This window comes from Vicugna pacos, chromosome 13 (genome assembly GCF_048564905.1).
Source record: "Vicugna pacos chromosome 13, VicPac4, whole genome shotgun sequence".
Taxonomy (NCBI): Eukaryota; Metazoa; Chordata; class Mammalia; order Artiodactyla; family Camelidae; genus Vicugna; species Vicugna pacos.
The window spans coordinates 49,522,508-49,545,129 of NC_132999.1; the positions used below are offsets into that span (position 1 = coordinate 49,522,508).

Below are 22,622 nucleotides of genomic sequence, written 5' to 3' on the forward strand. Positions count from 1 at the left end.
GTCCCTCCATCAGCTCACCCCTGGAGTGATTTTTATAGTCTCCTGGACTCTAACCTCTCTTTTCTCTTGCATTCTTCTGCCAGATCTGCCTGAAATACCACTTTTGTAAAAACAAAGTAAAACTAGCCTGGAAGGGTGGTCTAATGGAAAGAGGAACAAACTGTCTGGAGCCCTGGGTTCTTGTCTCGACTCTCTCGCTGCCCCTCAGTCTGTGACCTCTTGTGTGTGCTTTTCTCTCATGACTTTGGTTTCCTAATCTGTCTGTTGGGATGTGGGGGGAGGGGGTGGTCGTGTCTCTGTCACTGAGTTGTTAAGAATCTACAGGACTCCCTTTTCCCTGGAGAACTGCATCTTCTCCCCTCATTCTGTCTGGTCTTGCCCTACCTCTCCTGTACTCTGCTTCTTACCATGCCTTCTTCTTTTTCCACAATCCCCTGAATATGCCCACCCACCCCCTAAATAAACACGCATGCCCTGTCTCACAATGTTGTCTTGCTTGCAGGAACTTCCCAGCCTCCTTTCTGTGCATCCCAACACTGCTGTTCCTTTAGGGCCCATTTCGAGTCCCACCTCATCTGAGAGCCTTCTTGATTAGATTCAGCTAACACTTGATCTCATGGTCTCAGGCTCCCCAAGAGACATAGATCCTGTGCCATATTTAGTATTGCACTTTATTACGTTATTCTAGGAGTAGGACCCATCTGTTGGACGGGAAAAGCATCCTCCTGCTGACTGACATGGGGAGCAGGAATCGTCCCCTGCCCCCACCCCCCATCAGGGGGCTTCTTGTTCCCCAGCCAGACTTGGGAACAGCTGGTGTTCGTCCTCTGATGTCTCCAGCTGCCCCTGGTTCCTTTTTTTTTTTTTTAGGTTTTCCCAGATCCCAGCTGTGGGGCCCAGGGCAGAGCTAGCGACAGAGCAGCCAAGGGCAGGTGGAGTGAACCAAGATATATGGACATGTAGCATTTAAGAGTTAAAAGAAGGGCAAAACTGAGCACAAATCACACTAATGTTGAAAATGAGAGAAAGCAGTTTGCCAGCTTATTTTTCCCATCTTGCTTTCATCTAAAAAAAGAAGCTGCTCAGAAATACAGTCCTCCTCAGCCTACTGAGCCAGATGGTCCCTAGATGCTCAGCCTGCCAAGTGTGCATGTATAATTATTCATTTTCATGGGATCACACCCAGGTCTGAATCCAGACACTGACACTTTTTTTTTTTTTTTTGCGCCATTTGATCTAAAGCCAATGAACCCTTTGGAGCCTTTCTTTCTTTTTCTGTAAAATGGGGTCACTAATGTCTACCTTGCCCACCTCAGGATTTTTGAGGGGGAGGGAGGGTTTCAGTGTAAGAAGTGAGAGCACTTTGTAATTTACAAAGCACTAGACAAATACACATTGCTATTAATAATAAAAATACCATATTTTGTTTTTGCCATAGGTGCTACTATGTAATGGGCACTTGTTCTGTGCCAAATACTGTGCTCCGTGTTTTACATACATTGTATCATTTAATCCTGACAACATTCCTATAAGGAAGTGCATGTTACCCTCTACAACAGATCAGGAAAGTGATGTTCATAAAGATTTGCTAGCCCAGCCACAGTCACCCAGCAGGTAAATAAGTGCTGGAGCCAGGAGCCTAAACTGTTGGGTTCCGAAGTCAGTGCTCTTAATTCCTGTTCATTTGTATCTAACAAAAATGTAAAGCGGTTCTTTACCCAATGCAGGCTAAAACACTCCACAATTTGATCTCCAGTAAATGTCCTAAGCAGTTGGGTCATACAGAGAGTCATTTCTGTTGAAGACCTGACTGAGTTGGACAGTAAAGTTTGAATTACTTTTCTAGTAGTAAAAGTAGGCTGGGTCTGTCCATCCATCCATCTATCCATTTATACATCCACCCACTTCATATAAAGTTAACAGTTCAGGAAACAAGCCCAGAAGTACTATACTCTAAAACCATGAAGCCAACCATCTGGCAGAAAAATTTTCTTAAATCTCTAACCCACATATTTATAGATTCATGATTTTCAGCTCTAGATGCACATTAGAATCACTTTGAAACTATGTAAAAATACAGTTGCCCTGGCCATGTCCAGAGAAGCTGATTCAGAAAGTATAGGGTGGGGACAAGGTGTGTGTGTGTGTGTGTGTATGTGTGTTCCTGATACACAGCCAAGTCTGAGAACCCTCGCTATGGTTTTACACTATTAGCCTATTTTCTCTTCTTTTATGGATCAGGTGTAATTACTAGCTGAAAATATAGAATCATTGAATTTTAGAACTGGAAAAGCCCTTAAGTCTTTTGACCCAAGAGGAAACCAAAGCTCAGAGAAATTCATCAGATAGTTGGCAGACTTGAATTAAAATCCAGATCTTCTGCAGGGAAGGTATAGCTTAAGTGGTAGAGTGTATGCTTAGCATGAACAAGGTCCTAAGGTCTTGGGTTCAATCCCTGGTACCTCCTCTTAAAAACAAACAAACAAATAAATAAATAGACCTGATTACCTCCCTCTCCCACAAAACTTAAATAATAAATAAATAAATAAAAGTGTATGAATCAATAGTTTTTAAAAAAATCCAGATCTTATGATTTCTAGTCTAATGCATTAAATACCTCCATAGATGGCCAGGGTTTTGTTGGATTATTAAGAAAATCCTCAGGACCCCATTCACTATGACGTCCATGATATCCAGCAACCATACCTTGGAGTTTTTGTGTAGGGAAGAAGCTTGGACTAGCCTCAAGTGGGCCTTTCTCATGGACGTTCATTCACTCTACAAGTACTTTATTGAAGCCTGTACTACGGCTGGACCTGTCCCCTTGGAACTGAATCTAGAAGGCAAGAAAGGCAAGTCACAGGTAGGCCCCATGTGATGCGTGCTGTAATAGGGGATGTATCAGGCTTAGAAGCAGCACAGGATGTTCAGTTCAACTTCAGCAGAGGGGAAAGTCTAAAAAGGCTTCACAGAGTATCGTGTACTTGAGCTTGGTATTTGTATTAAGTATCTACTGGTATAATAAATGAGTCCCAAATCTAGCAGCTTAGAACATACCTCACACTTCATGGCTCAGGAATTCTGGAATGGCTTAGCTGGGTGGTTCTGGCTCAAGATCTCTCATGAGGTTGCAGTCAAGGTGTCAGCTGGGATTTCTGTCATCTGAAGGCTTGACCAGGACTGGAGGAGCCACATCCAAGCTGGCTCACTCATGTGGCTGCTAGTAGGAGGCCTCGGTTCCTTACCACGTGGAGCTCTCCAGCTAGAGGTCTCTGAAGACATGGCAGCTGGCTTCTCCCAAAGCAACTGATCCAAGAGAGGGTAAAGTGGAAGCTGCAGTGTCTTTTAAGACCCATCCTTGGAAGTCATACTCCATCATATCCACAATATCATATTATCATACAGGTCAGTCCTCTTCAGTGAGGGAGGGGCATGAATACAAGGAGGTGCGAATTACTGGAGTCGTCTTGGAGGCTGGCCACCATGCTATTGGAGTTTTCCAGATAGTTAAGGCAGAAGAAAGTCCTTCCAGGCAGAGGAAATAACGTTAAGGCATAGATATGTAAATAGTAGAGCATAGCATGTTTCGGATATTTTAACTGCCTTGGAGAAAACAGGCGAAAAATATGGATGTAGGGGAGCTTACTGAAGAAACCGGAGAAGGCTTTCTATGCCAAGTGGAGGAATTAGGCCTTTACTGGGTAGGCCAGAGGTTTTTAAGTATTTCTGCTTATTGGAATCCCATGAGGAAATTTTAAAACTCTCAATGCCAAAACTGCATTTATATCAATTAAATAAGAACCTTTGGGAGTGGACCTGGACATCAGCGTTTTTAAAAGCTTTTTACATGATTCCAATAGCAGCCAAGGTTGAGAACCAGTGATGTAGGCAAACATGAAGTAACGGAAAAGCTTGAAGCAGGAGAGTCAGGTGACCAGATTTCCAGTCTCTTCTGGGTGATGAGGAAGTGTAGCTGAACCTTCTCCGCTCACCTGGAAAATGAATTATTAGACCCTTTCATCTGTTCTCACCCCTTGCTCAGTATTATATATTTCATCATCTCTACCACCAGAAATTAAGCAGAAATATTTTCACTTCAGCATCCCCAAGTAAATTCCCAGCGTCCTGAATTGTCTATTTTTCACAAACTTCCAAACCTAATATTGATGCCAACATTTTTGTATTAACATAATCATTCTAGAGGGTCCCAGACCCGCTTAACATTGTTTCATATATTTTTCTGTTTCTGCATGGTCTTCACATCCAACAGTCTGAGCCACTAGAGTGTAAAGGTGATGGTCACAGCCCTCCGAGTCAGGTGGACCTCTGGATTTGAGTCCTGAGGTTATCACTTATTAACGTGTCAGGTGGCTTAACCTCTCAGGGCTTCAGCTAACTCATTTGAAAGATGATGATAATACCTACCTCGGAAGACACTTGAGGATATTAAGTGAGGCCACGTCTGTCAAGACTTCTGCCTAGTGCCTGGCACGTAGTTAGTGTTCGATAAATGTTGTTATCCAGCATTTCAAATGGCATTTTAACATTCTGTTGCATCAACTCTCCCCAGCCCCCCGCCCCTTGGGTCTGTTTAGCACTTTTCTCTGTTGCCAGGGTAATTGAGCCCTTTCTAGTTGTTCTTAGCTATAATGTTATACATTTCTTTGTATAAATTAGTGGGGTTTTTTTTTTAAGTCATTTTCCTAACGTATTAGGTGTGGAAAGTGAAGATAGGAGAGGCGAAGTAACTTGTCAAAGACAGGTTGTACCACTTGTTAGTAGCAGAGCCAGGAGTAGGGCCCAGGTCCCAGACACCCTGAGTCTTAACCTTGTGATCTTTCCACCCTGCCACCCAGCCCCCATACTCAGTGGAGACTTGAAAACTGTCCTTTCTTGCCTTCTCTACTCCAGGCTGGATGAGTCAGATGTCCCATTTTGTCCTCTGACATCTCTCCCACCCTTTCATCATCCTAGAGGTCCCTCATCATCCCGGTATAATTGGAGCAGCGTCCGACTGCTGGTCCCCTGGGGAGTGGGAGCAGACGATGACTAATGCTTTGGAGACCTGGACTCATCTCTCGGCGCCTCTGGATCTCTGTTGGTTGATGTTGTGCTGTCAGATGGAGATGGGGACGCTGTCTGACTCAGATGTACACCTCTCTCCTACCTGAATGCAGTCTGTCTTCATCAGATCCACCTCCCAAGAACAGTGGAGCTTAAAGAGACCAGAGAGGCCATTCTCTAACCTGGCCCCTATTATTTAAAAAATGAGGAAACTGAGGATCAGTGATAAAGGTTCATCAGTGGACTGGGACCCGAGCTTCCTGACTCCCATTGTGGTGTTGGGGAGAGGGCACTGGAGCCAGGCAGACCTGGGTGTGAATCCCAACTGTGTGAACTTGGGCAAGTGAGTTTTATGATGCTCCATTTCCTTTTCTGTAAAATGGCAGTACCCAGCTCGAGGGTGTTACAAAAGTTAGATGAGATAACTAATGTAGACTGTGGAGCACTATGCTCAATAAATGGCAGTTATTCAGTAGAGTGCAGTGGTTAAGAGTTTGGGCTTTGGAATCAGAGAAACTATGCAAATCCCTGATACCCACTTATCAGCTGTGTGGTCTTGGAAGACTTGGCTTAACGAGATCTTGATTTAACAAGAGCTAATGCTTACTGAATTTACTTGTTCCAGGCGTTATGCCAAGTGCCTTAGAAATATTATTTCATGGAACTTTGCCAACAGTTTTTTGAGATAGGTACCATCAATGTTCTGATTTTATGAATGAGGATACTGAGGCATGAATCAATTTAGTAATTTTCCTTCACCATCCCATATTTTCTGATTATTCTCTAGTTTGCATTCTTTTCTGCCAAACACACCCCTCTTCTCTCCTTCAGTGCCTAAGAATTTTCTCCTGCTTTTGAGCTTTGGAACCTGCTGTAGTGTCTTAAATACCACCTCACCTCTTCTCTTCACCAAGTTCTGTTCCTGCCATCTTTCCAGCATTGCTGCTGACTCTCCTCTTTTAAGAATCTATCCTGCAAGCCTCACACCAGCTGCCCCAACATCTTCTCTCTCCTGCCTGTTGTCAGCTGCTGGATCTATTCCTCAGGTTTGCTAGTTTTACTTTTCTTGGTATCTCCTATCCAGGTCCTCATGGTGAACCCCAGTTCCGCTTAACCCAAAGGACTTCCTGAAGGACAAATGTCCCTGGCCAGGGCAATTCAACCAACATCATACCTGCTTGTGTCACTGCCAGACCAAGTGCTGGGTGCTGTCTTAACCCTTTAAGCCAGGCTGACAAATCACAAACCACTTACCCCTGCTCCATAAAAACGAGACTCAGATTTCACACCCAAAATGTGCAAGTCTGAAAATATAAGTGCCAACAAAAACGTGGAGCATTGGAACACTCATACCCTTCTGGTGGGACAGCCCTAAATTGGTGTAGCCACTTTGGAAATATCTTTTAGAGTTGAAGATGCTCATATCCTCCAATCAGCAAGTCTACCCCCAAACATTTGCCTAAAGAAACCCTTGCTCACATGTACACGTGCACAAGGAAACACATACAAAAATGGTTCTTGTAACACATAAATGTTTCTTCATAACAAAAGTTATTGTTTCCCAGAAAGCTCCAACTAGAATTTTCAAAAATAATTAAAATACTGAATTTTTAAAAATTACATTCCATTAAATTTTTGTTATTTTGGTAAAATATACATAACAGAAAATATACCATTTTAACCATGTTTAAGTGTACAGTTCTGTGACATTAAGTACATTCGTGTTGTTGTGCAACCTAAAATCACATGTTTCTAAATGAGCATATGTCTAAACATCTAGATGGTAGAACCTAGTAAGTTAGGAAACACCTATGTTGTTAACGAAACATTAAATAACCGATATTTTAATTCATTCTAGTGTTTAACTGCCTCCTTCTTCTTGTTAATATAAAAAATGTGTCATTATTCTTTTTCTTTCTAATCCTTGTGCTTCTATTTTTCCAACTTTAAATTATGAAAAAATTGAAACATAGAGTAAAGCTAAAATAACAAAATAGGGAACACCTGTAAATCCTCCTGGATTTAATAATTTGGAGACTCATTCATGCAGTTTATGAAATGACACCTTCATAGGTCTCTAAGGTTAGTTTCTCTGTTTCCTGTATCCCATTCAGGTCCATTTCTTTCTGGGATTCCTTTTTCATTTTGTTAGCGTATGCATACTTTTTTTTTTTTTTACTTCATATTAGAAATTGGTTTCTATTCTTTTTTTTATTGAAGTATAGTTGATTTATAATGTTGTGTTAGTTTCAGGTGTGCAACAAAATGATTCAGTTATATATATTCTTTTTCAGATTCTTTTCCACTATAGGTTATTACAAGATACTGAATATGGTTCCTTGTGCTATACGGAAGGTCCTTGTTGTTTATCTATTTTATATATAGTAGTGTGTGTCTATTGACCCCAAACTCCTAACTTATCCCTCCCCCACTTTCCCTCCAGTAACCTTAAGTTTGTTTTCTATGTCTGTGAGTCTATTTCTGTTTTGTATATATGTTCATTTGCATCATTTTTTTAGATGCCACATATAAGTGATATCATATGGTATTTGCCTTTGTCTGACTTACTTCTCTTAGTATGATGATCTCTAGGTCATATTTTTTTTAAATGAGGCATGAGAGGGAAACTTGTAGGACCTCAAACTTGTGAATGCTTATTTGGCTGGGGAGAGAATTCAAGGTTCAAATTCATTTTTTCCTTCAGAACTTTGAAGACCTACTCTTGAGATCTGATGCCAATCTAAGTCTTGGTTCTTTATTTCCAGAAACTTTGGAGGCTGACCTTTATCCTCAAAGGTCAGACGCTTCACCATGTGTGCCTAGTTATGCCTCTCTTCGATTGAAAAACATTTATGAATAAAGGACTTGGTTGATTGATATAGACAGGTTTAGGTTTTCTCTGAAGCGTGTAAGTTTTCCTTTCACAGGGGATCACTTTCCTAAGTAGGAGGTCTGACCGTAGGCTCTGATAAGTGGGCAGGGCCTGTCAATAAGCCAGCTTCCCTTTAGGTAGTCTTGGGAACCCAATAACTGCCAAAATAAGGAGTGGAATAATGAGTTGGGGATCTGTTAGTTGCAACTGACAGAAAATAGACGTGATCAGTTTAAGCAAAAAAGAATATATCAAGTCAGGAAGTTTGAAGTGAGGTTGCTGACTATCTGCTGGTGGCAAGATGACTGCCAGCAGCCCCACATTCCCCTCATCCTTATAGTCCCTGATCCCAGAGAAAGATCCTGGAGATGTTCTCTCCAGGGACCGTATCATTAGACCCCATGGAAAGAGGCTCACTCTGCTTGGATTCTGGACCCTCCTCTTGGACCAGTCAGTGTGAACAGAAGTTAGGTACTGAAATTGGCTAGGCCTGGGCCATGGCCCACCTCTGATGCCCAGGGCAGGCATGGCACTGCAACTGGCTGTTTACCAGAAACATGAGGGATGGCAGAAGGGCAGGCAGTCGCCCAAAGGGCAGAATTCCAGGCAGACAGACTAACCATATCTTCAGAAGGATTCTAGGGTATTTCATTCCCAGATGGAGTTGTCTCTTTCTTTCCCTTCTGGGACCTCTGGCTTTTTCACTTGGGAATCCTCCTCAGGATCTCTCACTTTGTTTAGGTTGTACTTCCAATACCTTTAGCAGATTTTAAAGCAGCCATTCAACCATGGATGCATTGATGCAGCACTATTCACATGAGGAAATTTACCCTAAAAACCAAATCATTAAAATTTTATATATATTATATAAATTTTATATATAATATATATATATATATATATACACATATATATATAATCAAGTGGTATACACTAAGCAGACATCTTCAGTTCCACTCTGAGCCCCACCCAATGCCAGCTCTCACCTCTGGAAATCAGGACTAGAGAGGGGCTCAGAGCCATGATAGAAATCAGGAATGGAGTCAAGATTAATAACGGATGAAATGAAAGTCATGGGTAGGGTGAGCATCAGAGAGAAAGTAAAGGTTGAATATGTCTTTTATAACCTACTTGGTAATTATTTTAATGGTAATTTTATATTTTGACTCGGTTCTATCAAAATGTCTCCCATGTCAGAATGCTCCCATATCAAGTTGGCTTTGCCAAACTGCCTTGCTTTGAAGCACAGTCGGACTGAGACTCAGATGGCTGACTCCAGGCCAATACTCTTATCAGATAGGGCACAGTCTCCTGGCAGATTGAGTGTAGGTCCAGGCCCAGGCTCTGCCCTCACTCGTCTCCCATAGGTCACTCCTGAGCAGTTGGCCTGAGCTCCACCCATCCTTTGTCTCACTTCCCTACCCCCCCCCCACACTGGGTTGCAGATCCGGATGGTGAGTGTGGAACCAGCAGGGATGAACTAGCTGGCTGCTTCCACCCCCATCCCCTGACACAAAGTCTCTCTAGCCTCCTTGCCTTCCATAAATAAAGCTGAGGCTTGAGGACACCCTCACCTTCCTGCTGCACCCAGTTCAAGCTTGGGAGCTGCAGAGCCTGGAAGACTTCCTCTAAACTGCTTTGGGTGGCTGGAAAAAGAGATAGGTCACAGCCCCTGGATCCCTGGACCCCTTGTTTCAACAGAGCAACTGCCTCCCCAGGAAGCAGTGTCTCTTCACTTCAGGGTCTCAGCCTTGAGTCCCTATTTTTATTTTTGTTGTTGTCGTCGTCTTGATTTCCCTCTGTTTTTTTCCCCTATGTATTTTCCCATGCCCCCTCACCCCCACCCCCATTCTTAATTAAAAGATGCTGACTTAGTCAGCTCAGGCTGCCATAACAAAGTACTAGACTGGGTGGCTTAAATAACAGACATTTATTTCTCACAGTTCTGGAGGCTAGGAACTCCAAGATCAAGGTGCCAGCTGATTTGGTCCCTGGTAAAGGCCCTCTTCCTGGCTCACAGACAACTGCCTTCTCACTGTGTCCTCACGTGGCAGAGAGAGAGCCATCTCTTTCTCTTTTCCTCTTCCTATAAAGCCACTAATTCCATCACAAGGACCCCACACTCATGACCCCATCTAAACCTGATTGCCTCCCAAGGGCACCACTTCCAAATACTATCACATTGGGAGTTAGGGCGTCAACGTATGAATTTGAGGTGGGGATCACAAACATTCAGTCCACAACAGATGCTTATTATAGAAATTTTTGAAAAATACACACAAAAATAAAATTAAATGGAAGAAAAACACAACCTATTCTATCACCAAATGGTAAATAGTGTTAGAAATTTCTAGCATATTTCCTTCAAGTATTTCTCAACATTTACTTTAAAATGTACAAAACTTTATATCTTACAAGTATTTTCTCATATTAAACAATCTTTATAAACATTTGATATTTATGTGTTCATCATTTTAAATGAATAATATTTTGCTCTTAAACTGTACCATAATTTATGTAAGCAATCTCCTAATACTGAGGCTGTTTTTCCTTTTTTACTATAAAAATTAACAGTATTTCTTGTGATGAAACTATTCTGTGCTTGACTACGGTTGTGATCCCACAAAGCTACATGTGATAAAATTGCACAGAACTAAATATACACACAAATAAGTGCACATGAAATAGTGAAATCTGAATAAGGTATGTGGATTGTACGAATGTCAGTTCCTCAATTATGATTCTAAAAGATATTATTGCCATAGACTGAATGTTTGTGTCCCCTCAAAATTCTTATGTTGAAACCTAATCCCAAATGTGATGGTATTTGGAGGTGGGGCCTTTGGGAAGTGATTAGGAGGAGATTCAGGTCGAGGAACTCTCATGAATGGGATTAGTGCCCTTATAAAAGAGACCCCAGGGAGTTCCTTTGCCCCTTATGCCATGTAAAGACACAGTGAGAAGATGGTTCTCTGTGAGCCAGGAAAGGGGCCCTTACTAGATAAGTAATCTCCTGGTGCCTTGAGTTTGGACTTCCCAGCCTCCAGAACTGTGAGAAATAAATGTTTGTTTTTTAAACCACCCAAGTCTGTGGCATTTTGTTACAACAGTCCAGACAGACTAATACTGGGTTAAACTGAGAGAAGGGTATATGGAATCTCTCAATATTATTTCTTATAACTGCTTGTTCGTCTAAATATTAACTCCAAAATTTTTTAAAATCCACTATAGTGGACATTGCTCCATCTCAACTTCTAATGATTTCCTTCAGGTAGATTCCTAGGAGAGAAATTACTCATAAGAAAATACAGTAAGAAATAAGAACTCTCAATCGCAGCACACTGGGGTTTATTAGCTATCACCCAAGAAGCTTTGTGGGCATAGAAAACTGATCTGTATGTCAGCAGAGGAAGAGGGGTTAGCCATACTCACAGACGTAAACCCAGAATGCCAGTTCACTAATAATTCACAGTAAGAAATGTAAGTGGAGGGGACCAGACCCTCCTTTTCTCTCCCTATAGGTCCTCCCCTGGCAGAGCCTCGTTGTAATCAGATGATTGGTTGGTGATAAGGATGCAGTCAGAACAAGGCGAAATAGGTGACATGATCCAAGTGTTAAAAAAATCAGGCTGAGGCCTGCTGTGTACATCTCCATAGCCTAGCTAAACCAGTGCCACCAGGGACAGGCAAATGGATTCTTGGGCCAGGGCACCCTTCACTTAGTAGTGCTTGAATGGGGACAGCCTACATTTGCCTCTGTAACTTTCCACTTCTGTGCTCCCAAGGTTTACTAAACCCTGTTCCATATACTACATTTTCTCTTTAGGTTTGTGAACATATTCTAGCAAGTTATAGCCAAATCTTGTTGGCCTCAGAGCCCACTTGTCTCATGAAGCACTGGTTCTTCACCCCTGGTTCAGTGGACCTCTGGAAAGCTCCAATCCCCTATGAAATTGTATGCAAAATTTTTAGTGTATTATCAAATGTTGTGTTTACTGGCTTTTCAGAAGACATTCATCCCAGGCCTTGTATTGAGGGTCTTACATATCTTAAGTCATTTAATGCCCCCCCCCAGGTCAAGAAACTTGCCCCAGGTTATCAGCTCAGGCAAGTTAAAGAACTACTGCTTTAAAGTGACTTGTAAATCTCTTCTCTGGTACAGTCAATATCTGTGCTACAGGGAAGTCTTATCCCCTCCCCACCCCTCTTTTATCTTCCTAAATGAAGAAGAAAGTTATTGGCAACAAGCACACACATGATCTGTGCCAAACGAAGCAGCGGAGTGGCGTTGTTGATTCTTCCTGGAGACTGAGCTCCCCTGTCTGCCCAGCATCTCCAGTTACCTGTTTTATTTTCTCATACACAGATCCCTGTGTGCACTCGAGTTAACTTGTAAACTAGCACCTCGTATCTGAATCTTACCTGCTTTGACAGCCTAGATGCCATCTTCTCCTGTAAACGCCCTTTCTTACAAAAAGCAGGCCCCCTGTCTGTTTATTCTCCCTTTTACTCCATCAGAGTCTAGAACCTTCAGGTTTTCTAAAGGACCTTTGAGTTGCTTTTAATCAAAAGTGGTATGCATTTCTGCCAGCTTTCCAATAAAAAGTCAGGCAAGAGGTTATTCAACATTCACTTATTCATTGACTGTTCATTCATTTTCCAGACATTATTCTAGGCACCAGGGATATGCATAATAATCTTTGTCTTCATAGAGCCTAGGTTGTAGGGGAAGAAAATAGACAATAAATATATAAGCAAGTAAAGATAGACTAGGCCAGGTGCTTAAGTGCTAAGAAGAGAAGTAAAATAGGGATGGGGAGTAGAGGACCCCAGGGAGGAAGCAGGGCCTGTTTACTTCAGGAGGTCAGGGAAGGCCTCACTGAGAAGTGGCAATTGAGCAAAGACCTCTGCAGTGTAGTAGAGAAAACATGGGCTTGGGGGTCAGACAGGCTGAAGTTCAGATCCTTGCTCTGTATTTTTCATTGTGTGGCCTTGGGCTAGACCCTTACCCTGAGCTTTAGTTTCTCCATTTAGCATGTAGATAAAAGTACCTACTTTATGAGGATGTTGGAATGAAACAATATATAAAAAGCATCTGGCACCAAAACCATACATGGGAACCACTGTCATCGCTTTTGCTAGATGACCTTGAGGGTCCATCCAGTCCAGGGTTCCCTTATTTTTGGAGGGTCTTACTTGGATCCAGAGGCCCAAGGGGAGGGGCTGGAGTCTCCTTCTCTTCTGGATTCCAGCACCAAGATAGGGTCTAAACCCTCCCTAGTGATGATTTAGATGAAAGTCACCCTGCAGCAATATGAACACTCCTTTCTGAAAAGAGAGGCTTTTTGTTTTTAAGAGAGACTCCTCATGTTTCTCTCTTCTCTCTGAGAAGGGTGTGGTGTCCAATCCAGTTCACTGATTGCAAAAACCTAGGTTGGTTCAACACGATCTATTTTCATCCCTCTACCACTTGCTTAAAATAAGGAGCTCATTACTATTCTGCACACGGCTGCGCCTAAATCATAACTGGGTTGGGAGTTGAATACATTTTTCTCTCTACTGTTAAATACCATTATTATCTTTGCTGAGCCCACAAGTCCTCGGACGACAGTGTCTGCTTTAGTGGTCCAAGCGTGGGCCTGAGGGAATAAATGGAGGTTGAGGGGCCCCTCCCTAGCTTAGACTGAGCTCCCCACTTCAAGACCTGTTTGTCTCCCACTGGAAATTCTCCTATACCTGCAGCTGGCCAAAGCCACCTTCCAAGCTGTCATCGGTTCCTCCTCCTGTTGTCACCATCCTTCATTCCTTGGGAGGGGACGGAGGGCTTTGTGAGCCTTTGAGTCTCTAGTTTCTCCCATAAAGGATTGAATCTAAGAACCCTCTGGACTTGTCTCCCCTTTTTCGACTCATTATAGGAGGTAGAAACTTAGCAAAATGAGGAATTCAAGGAATTCCAAAAAGCAGTTTCATAAATGTGAATTAAAAGACTCTTGACTCCTAAAAAGAATGACATCATGCTCTAAATTCAGCCTGAAACGTATGCTTTTTCATCTCTAGTCTTCTCCCATCCAAGCTTTATTCCTCCCATGTACCTCCTCTCCTTCCTTCCCATGAGAAGGGTCAGCATTATTGTCCTCATTTTACAGATAATCACATCAGCCCCACTGGGAGGGAGTCAGTGGCTTGGTCCAGATTAGGATGCGAGGCTCCCCAGAGGACAGACTGGGGCCTGAAGTGTCCCTTGACTGCCTCATAATTTTAATCACTATGAATTTTTCCTTTTCAGGCAGGCTCCATGTACTTGTGGTAAGAAATCCTTGCCCCCACCATTGCAGACATCAGGTGAAAGAAAAGGAAGGAGAAGCTGCCCATTCTGCTACTGGGAAAGCTGAAGGTAACTGGGAAAAGAAAGGGTAAAGGCCCCAGAGAGAGTCAGGAATATAGGATGGAGAATCAGAGCCAGGCTCTGCCTCACTGCCAGAGAAATGGCACCAGGAAGGAAAGGGTTTTCCAGCAGTGGACAGCAGTGAGCTCACCACAAGAATGGCCAGAAAACAAACTCTGAAACTATTCAGCCTCTATCTGATCCTGATTCTACTATTTCCTAGCTGTGTTACCCTGGACAAGTTACTTTGCCTTTCTGAGCCTCAGTTTCCACATCTGTAAAATGGGAATGACAGTATATTTCTACCTTGTAGAGTTGCTGTAAGGATAACATGAGATGTTATATAAAAAAGTGCCTAGCACAGTGTACAATAAGTGGTAGCTATAATTAGCAAATGTCTACAGTGTGCTAGGGATTGTGCCAGTTACTGAAAATACTTGAATAAGGCAGATTCCTCACCTCTGAGGAGTTTCTTTTGTAAATAGGATAGGAAGGTACACATTGTACCTTCTATTGTACCAAACAGTGCAATAGAAGAGGCACTGTCTATAGTCTGGAATAGGTCTCTAGGTGAAGTTAATTGTGTGAGAACAGAGGCTGAACTCATGGCCTTAATAATGGGAACATTAAAAAATAATAATAATAATAGCAGATAGCAACTGGCCATTTCCAAGGAGAGGGCATAAATTGTCACAGTAGCCAGTGATTTCATTTTATCCTCTTCAAGGCCTTATGCTATTTGAGTAACTGAAGAGGTGAGTGTGACTTTTCTGGGACCTTAATAAACTAATTGTCCCTAAGGCCCTGCACATACAAACCCCTACCCTGATAAAGGCCAGCAGGCTTGGGACTGGTATAGTACGGACCTCCCACCCACCTCTTGGAAGAGAAAATAAGTCACAAAATAGCCAAAGGGTAATATGGGAAGAGACACTTGGCCAGAACCTGGTGAATCTATTACCTAAGTAAGTAGATCATTTTTATGAAGTCAGGGAATTTAGAAAAATGTCTTTTTGCAGGTTTGGACTGAAGTGAAACCCTCTGCCCTGCGCTTTTTTCAGCTGGCTGTAGGGCAGTGGCAGGAGAGGCGGGAATAAATTGACAGAGGGCAGTTTGCCCTGTTGCTGTGCCAGTGACTTCTGCCCATGCCTAGAGCTCCATCTGAGGGTCTGTCCTGGCACGGGTCTGGACTTGAGGACTTGTCCACCCTGCTTTGTATTTGCTGTGTCATTTTTGTCTTTCCCGTCATATGCAAATGATACTTTATCAGGGTATAAATTCAGCCCTGGATGCCTGTAAAGCAGACACATGCCACTTCTTAGGAAACTGAGGCTCAGAGTAAGTAAATGATGTACCCAAGATCAAGTAGCTGGAAAGTGGTGATCCCAAGACTGGAGCCCAGTGATCCCACGGTTCCAGATGCCTCTTGCCCTGGGCTGTGGATTTGGGCTTTTGCTAGGGAGGAAAGGTTTCCCCAGAGGACCAAAGGATGCTTGGCCTCAAAGCTTCGTTCCTTTTCCTGATATCCCTCTTCACATGAGAGGTTGCAGGGACACGAGGAAGCCAATGGTGGCAGTGCAGTGAGCCCCAGCTTCAGAGTCAGGAGGTCAAAACTCTCCTATGACTCTGTGCCATCTCTCCTGTGACCTTAAGCATGTCATTGTACCTCTCAGCATCTTGGGGTCCTTGTCTACCAAAGGGAGTCATATTCCTCTCCCTGCCTACCTCTTGGGTATGATGAGAATCAAAGTAACAAGCAATGTCAGAAGTACTTTGAGAGTGTTAAAAACACAATAAAAAAATGCAAGGCATGATTCGGAATATCTTCATACAAAAATGAGGGCTGGTGGCCCTCAGACTGTTTCTTTCATTCATTCACTTAATTCTGGAAAAGCGTTGATGAAATACTTTCCCTGTGCCAAACACTGTGTTAGGTACTGGGGGCCCAAGGAAATCTCCAGGCTTTGAGGAATTCAAAGGGAGGAGAGATATTTCTAAACAGATAGTTGGCATACAGATGTTAGGGCTTTTAATGAGGTGTCCACAGTCCAGGAGACCTTTTACTGAGCTGTCCAGAGGTGCTGTGGAGTTTAGAGAGGGATACTGTGAGCAACAATTAAGAGCCAGAGAAGGCCCTACAAAAGCAGGGTGAGTAGGAGGGTGCTGGGGGTGGGGAGGGAGGGCGAAGGGCAGGGGAAACCACGCGCACAAGGCAAGGAGGGTCATGCCAGTGGTTTATCACAGCTAGAGCACAGGGTGTTGGAGGGAAGTGCGGTGGCTGTTTCTCATTGTTGGAATGGAGCCTAGCCATCACCCTGGAGTTCTCTTTGGGGAACGTTTAGGTGTGTATGAGTGTGTGTACAAGGTTGCAGGAAGAAGCCTATGTAAATAAAATTCAGTGATGGAACTTCATTATGACGTTCCATGGGGAGAGGAGAGATTTTTAGGAAAGTATGTCCACTGCTAGCCGGACGTGCTCTGCTCCTGAACTTCTGAGTCAGTGCAGTGCTCTTCAGGTTACAACCTGAGCTCCAGGGTCCCACCCTCTCCATGAGTGTGTAGTGTTGGTTGTTGGTAGTTCCTGAAAGAAGGAGGGTCCAGTTGTTCTTGCTACTGACTGGTGTAACTTGCCCCATCAGGCAGAGTTTTGAGCCCAACCACCCTGGTAGGAGTTGATTTCCACTGGGCCCAGCATGTATCAGGCCATCCCATCCTAGGCCCAAGCAGGATGGATTTAATCACAACCTAATACAACCTGACCTAGAGAGAGCTCCTCAGGACACCTTCCTTAGGGGGCTGTGAGTGGGACAGGTACTCAGCTTTCCAGAACTCATCTCCTGGATGGTGTTTATCTGTGTGGACTGCATTGTCTATTCTGTGAGCCCTTTTCAGTTGGGACCTTAGAGTCCATAGTTGCCATTTCATGACTTTTTTTCCTTCTTTAATTTATCTGAATCTTGAACCAATGTTCCCTGTGAGGGCTTTGTGGATTTCTCCCTGAGACAGAGACAGGAGGAAACTTTAGAGATCACAGTCCAACTTACTTCACAGATGTGGAGAGTGAGGCCCAGAAAAGACAATGGACTTGCTCAAAGCTGCACAGCAAGTTAGCTGCAGGGCTAGGCCTAGAACCAGATCTCTTGACTCCAGTCAAATTTTTTGATCGGTACATAAGGTACTTCTGTGCTACTGAGGTACTCGTGAACCCACCTGCTGTGTACGAGGCAGTAACCTGGGAAGGGGCGGTCATATAATCCTTGTCTCTAGGAAGCTTATAGCTGGGGTGTCAGAGCACAAATAGAAAAATATAGCTGTCTAATTAAAAATGGCTCTGGGAAGCCAGTACAGTTAGGCAAATTTTACTGTGTCCAAGGGTGGGCTCTGTAAAGCTCTGAGTACCTGACTGACCCTCTGTGACCTTCTGAGAAAGATGACCATCAAGATTTTTTATGTTTCAGTCTCGTTAGAACCAGACAGGTCACCGCTGGACTCTTGGACCCAGCCATAGGCCAGCAGAGAGCAGTAAGGAGCCTGAGGGAATGGAAAGGGGTAAGACTGGGGACCTCAGGTGCAAGTGACCTGTTCCCTAAGCCATCTGTTCTTGCAAATCTCTACTAGCAGCCCAGAGCAACTGGGGAGAGGGATGGGGCCTTTGAAACACAAATCACCAGTGATTACAAGTTCATTGGACATAAGGCTGTCTTTCCTCTCTCCAAGTGGATAAGGTTTATAAAGGATAAGTGGTGTGTTTTTTCTGGCTGGCCTAGTGTGCCTCCCATGCAATGGTTAGAGGATGCTGTCAGAGGCTCCTGGGAGTGGCAATGGACTGGCTTCCAGAAAGACAAGCTAAAACCCAGCTCAAAGGTAAGCTCCAGAGCCTGGACCCTGGCAAAGTAGTCTTTTGGCCTGGTTGTCATGGAGACAGACAGGCAGCAGCTGCTCGGGAAGAGGGAACAGCAGCTTCACCGACATCTAGGATTCTGAGACAGCCATGGTGGGGGAGGAGCTGGACACTGCCCTTTCTCCCCCAGATACAGCAGCTCCTGTCTGCCCCCACAATGTCCAGATTCACAGGATCTGGTGAGTTGCCAGGGTCACAAAAGAAGACATGGCAGCACTGGCTCCTGAAGTCCGGGTTTTCTGCTTCCAGGCCAGTAGCCTCCCGCTGCCACCACAATTGCGTCCCGCTTAGCTTTTGGAGCAAACAGATCTTCCAGCGCTGAGCTCCAGGGACCTGGGAGGGTTCCCAAGCTCCCTCCTTGGAGGGGATAAGTCATTAGAGGTGAATCCCAGAGTGTTGGCCACCGGAGGCCAATTTGGCCCGGTACTCTGTCGCTGTCTCTCTGGAAAACCTGGCAGGGGATGTGACCGGCCATTGTCTGGGAAAGGAGCTTGAAGCTGAGCCCAGCAGGAACTCAGCAAATGATGGGGTTTATTGTTCCCTCATTTGACATTGCACTGATATCATTAATTTGTGGCTTCAAGCCCTGTCCTCCCTAGCCCAGTAGGAACAGTCCTGGCTCTCCCCTCCTATGGGTTATCTCTGGAAACTGAAGGTGGGAGAGAGGGGGCCTGGGATCCAGGTCGCCCGAGTCCACTTTCCCAGCAGAGCTGCCAGGAGGTTGTGTCTCTGCGTCTCGGGTTCCTCCTCTCTGGGAAGAGGAGAAATGAGGCTGGTGTCCTCTGGGGATTTGCGCTCCTGGGTGGTGCATGTGAGCAAGGTCAGCACCTGAGAACAGAGCCCCAGTGTGGAGGGACAGTAGAGAGCTGGGGAAATGCAGAGGCTACTGCCCACCAGCCACGCTTTTGATATTGCTATTTTAATTATGAAGGTAGTTCATGTGTGGGCGTCATTAAAGGAAAAAAGACAATGCCAAAGTATATAAAATAAATTGAGAAAATGACCCATCACCTCAAGTCCCAATCTCTCATCCCTGCTGAAAACTACTGATAATTCTGTTGTGTATCCTTTCAGATTTTTCTCTATGCTTATACTTTACCTCTATATAATTATTTTAATCACACAAATGATATGAGAACACGTTTTTATAAAAGACGCAAAAAACACAGATAAATGTAGTCAAAAGCAAGTCTTTTTCAGTGTATTCCCCCTTCACCAGAGACAGCTATTGTTTTTTTTTTTGACAGCTATTGTTAACAATGTAATGTCTGCTATGCATTTATGTCTAAACATAAATAGAATTTTAGCTTTTCTTTCTTTAGCGTAAATGCAACCACAACATCCATGTTGTTCTGCACTTGCTTTCCTCATCACAATAATATGTTACTCTGCAGATCTTCTCTTCATGTTGGTTTACCTACCTCACTCTCCGTAACTGCTGCTTCATATTCTGTATTATAGATGATCTGTAATTTAAGTGGTCTCCTCCCATAGACACTTGAGTTGTTTACAATAATCTTTTGTTAGTAATTATAACACTTTGCAAACTTGTGCATCTATTTATGCACAGTTTATTTCTAGAAGCAGAATTTTTGGCTCAATGTGTCTGTATATCTTTAATTTTTCTAAATACGTGGGGATTTATTCTTAAGTTTTGTTTTTTAAAGATTACCTAAGACATGGATGCCCCTTGCAAAAAAGTGGAAAGTATAAAAAGCTATATAAAGGGGAACAAAATCACTCACAGTCCCTTCACCCAGCAACCGTGACTGCTTTTTGGTAGTTATTATCTATGCCTGCTGTTGTTACAGTGATCAGAGCATAATGCATAGATAATTTTCTGTCTGGCTTTTTTTAAACTTAAGTTTATAAGCATTTTCCTATATCACTAAAATATTTTTGTAAAAATTCACTTTATGATTTCATGATATTATTGTATGTACATATCATAATTTTTTCTGTTGTTGGATTTTTAAGTTGCCTACATTTTTTTCATGATGATAACACCTCAGTGAATATCTTTTTACCTCAATCTTTGTCTGAAATTTGGTAATTTCCTTAAGCTAGATTCCCCAAAGGAAGATTACTGGATCTAGAGGTAGGAATTTTAGCAAATCCATTTTTTTAGTTGAATTTTGAATTGCTAATATATATACATGGTATAAAACTCCAAAGGTACTAAAGACTACACAATGAAAAAAATGTCTTTCTCCTACCTTGTCTCTCAGTGGTTTTCCTCCTTAAAGGCAACACTATTACCTGTTTTTTTGTGTATCTTCCTTAGGGAGGGAAATATGTATAAATACACACACACACACACACACACACACACATACACACATACATATATACATATAATTTCCGTTTTCATATAGAAATAGTAGCAATCAGGTACCTAATTTTTTATCTTTTTACTTAATATTTCTTGATAACTGTACCATATATAAAATATAGAACTGCCTCATTTTCTAGAAACATTGTGTAGAATTTCCTTCAATGGCTGTGCCTTGGTTAAATGAATCAATTCTATTGATACATTTGTAGGTTGTTTCCCATCTGTTACTGTCCAAGCAGTGCAGTAATGAATGTCCTTACATATATACCATTGTGTCCATGTGCTAGTACATCCATCTGTAGAATAGATTCCTTTAAGTGGAATTGCTGGGTCCCAAGGAATATGCATTTTACATATTGATAGCTATTGCTGTCTCCATAGATGGTGACCATTTCCTCATTAAAGGGTATGGGCAGGTTTTAAAGCTCAATTCAAATGGCCAAACTGCTTTCCAGAAAAGTGTTACCTGTTTACACTCTCACCGGCAATACACAGTATCCTGTTCATTCTTACCACTGAGTAAAAATAGTATGGTGATTTTTGCAGTGTTTGTTCTCATTTTTTCAAAAGAGTTCGTGTAAGATTAGCAAAAGTGAGAAAATAGTTAATTTATAAAACTTTTTTTGTAATAAAAAAATGTATAACACAGGATCTGGGACAAATTCCTAATTGTAGTTTTGCCACTGTATTATGTGTGACCTCAGGAAATTACTTATCCTCTGTGAACCTGTAATCTGTCATGAGGAGGAAACGAGATAATACACTTGGTGCAGTGTTTGGCACAAAGCAAGGGTTCAAAAAGTGGTAGATAAGAAGAAAATTCTGTTGAGGGAAAAAATGCCAGCCCCCCAAAGAAATCCCAACTGTGAGAGGAAGGGAGCCTTCTAGGCTCTTTAAGTAGCCTGGCCGGTGCCAGCTTTGTTCTTTCCCTCAAATTATCCCACTGGTTTTTCCTGCCTTGAAGAGGAAAAAGGAAATCTGGCCACCAGCTCCTGGGGAGAAACACCCTACACCAGGACTGGCCGTTAAGAGGGGCTGGGGTCCGGGACCTCACCCAGCTTTTCACCTGATGCATCTTGGAGGAGCCCAAGCACAGTTTAGTCTTCGCCCTCCCTGCAGGTGCCTGCGGCGGAGCTGACACCCTGATCCGAGGCTGGGGAGAGAGAAGTGCTGGTCAGCCTTCCTTTTCTCACTCAAAGCCAAGGGCAGGCGGTTGCTTCCCGGGCCGCCGGGTGTCGAACGTTCCCGAGCTGCCGCGGTGGGCGCGGCTGGGGAGGCCCTTGTGAAATCTCCGCGTTCTTCTCTGCAGCTCTCACCCCCTTGCAGCCGCTCGGGCGCCGGCTGCGGGGCCCGGCCAGGGGCAGACCCCCGTCTCCGAGGTGAGGCAAGCGGCAGGCATGTGTCGCCAGGGCCGGAGCGGGATGCTGCGGTCCAGCTTCGGTCCAGCTTGGCGAGGCTCTGCCGGGATTCAGGGCGGCCACTGTGGGCTCCACGAATCCAGCGAGGCTCAGCGGCCCCCTCCTCCCAGAACAGAGCCGCTGCACTGAAAAATCAGCTGCTGGAGGCGCCATTTCTGTTCCCACCCTGTCTCGGCCGAGGAAGAGCCAATCACCATGCTCGTGTGCAGCTTTGAAAGCTGCAGGTAGAATCTGCCTAGGGCGGGAGAGCAGATCTGCGGAGCGAAGCCATTTTCTGGGAGGATTTGCAATCATTTCTACTCACAGTATAATCACCATGTTGGAGAATTTTATCCATTCCCTCCCCACCCACTCCGCTTATACTGGGGCCTTTCCTGGATTTTCCAGAGAGAACTGACGGGCAATATGGCGCGGTGCAGAAATTTTGCCTAGGGCACCAATTGTCATGGATCTAGTCCTGGCCCTGAAATTAACCTAGAAAGCAGGACAGCCCCAGGCCTCAGTCTTCTCATTTATAAAACTGCAGGGAAGGAATAAAAATCAGACCGTGTCAAGGATTGGTGAGATTGTGGGGAAATGGATTCTCTCGATTTGTCTTTATCTAGTAAAACTGCAAATATTCTTACCCTGTACCCTGACAATTCTCT

General features: G+C 43.6%; 1 protein-coding gene across 11 annotated transcripts in view; it reads left to right on the forward strand.

Moving 5' to 3' along the window:
• The window catches only part of PAFAH2 (platelet activating factor acetylhydrolase 2), a 59,162-nt gene that overhangs the window by 31,689 nt on the left and 4,851 nt on the right, over positions 1-22,622 (forward strand). For 5 of the 11 annotated variants that reach the window (XM_031683845.2, XM_031683844.2, XM_031683843.2 and 2 more), the window contains 2 exons: positions 14,223-14,330; positions 21,677-22,607. In XM_031683845.2, coding sequence (XP_031539705.2) covers positions 14,223-14,330; positions 21,677-21,843 — 275 coding nt within the window. In that variant the 3' untranslated portion in view covers positions 21,844-22,607. Of the gene's footprint in view, positions 1-14,222; positions 14,331-15,340; positions 16,449-17,779; positions 21,095-21,676; positions 22,608-22,622 lie in introns of those variants that run through there. The other 6 variants (XM_072975071.1, XM_072975072.1, XM_031683848.2 and 3 more) reach the window with 5 other exon arrangements.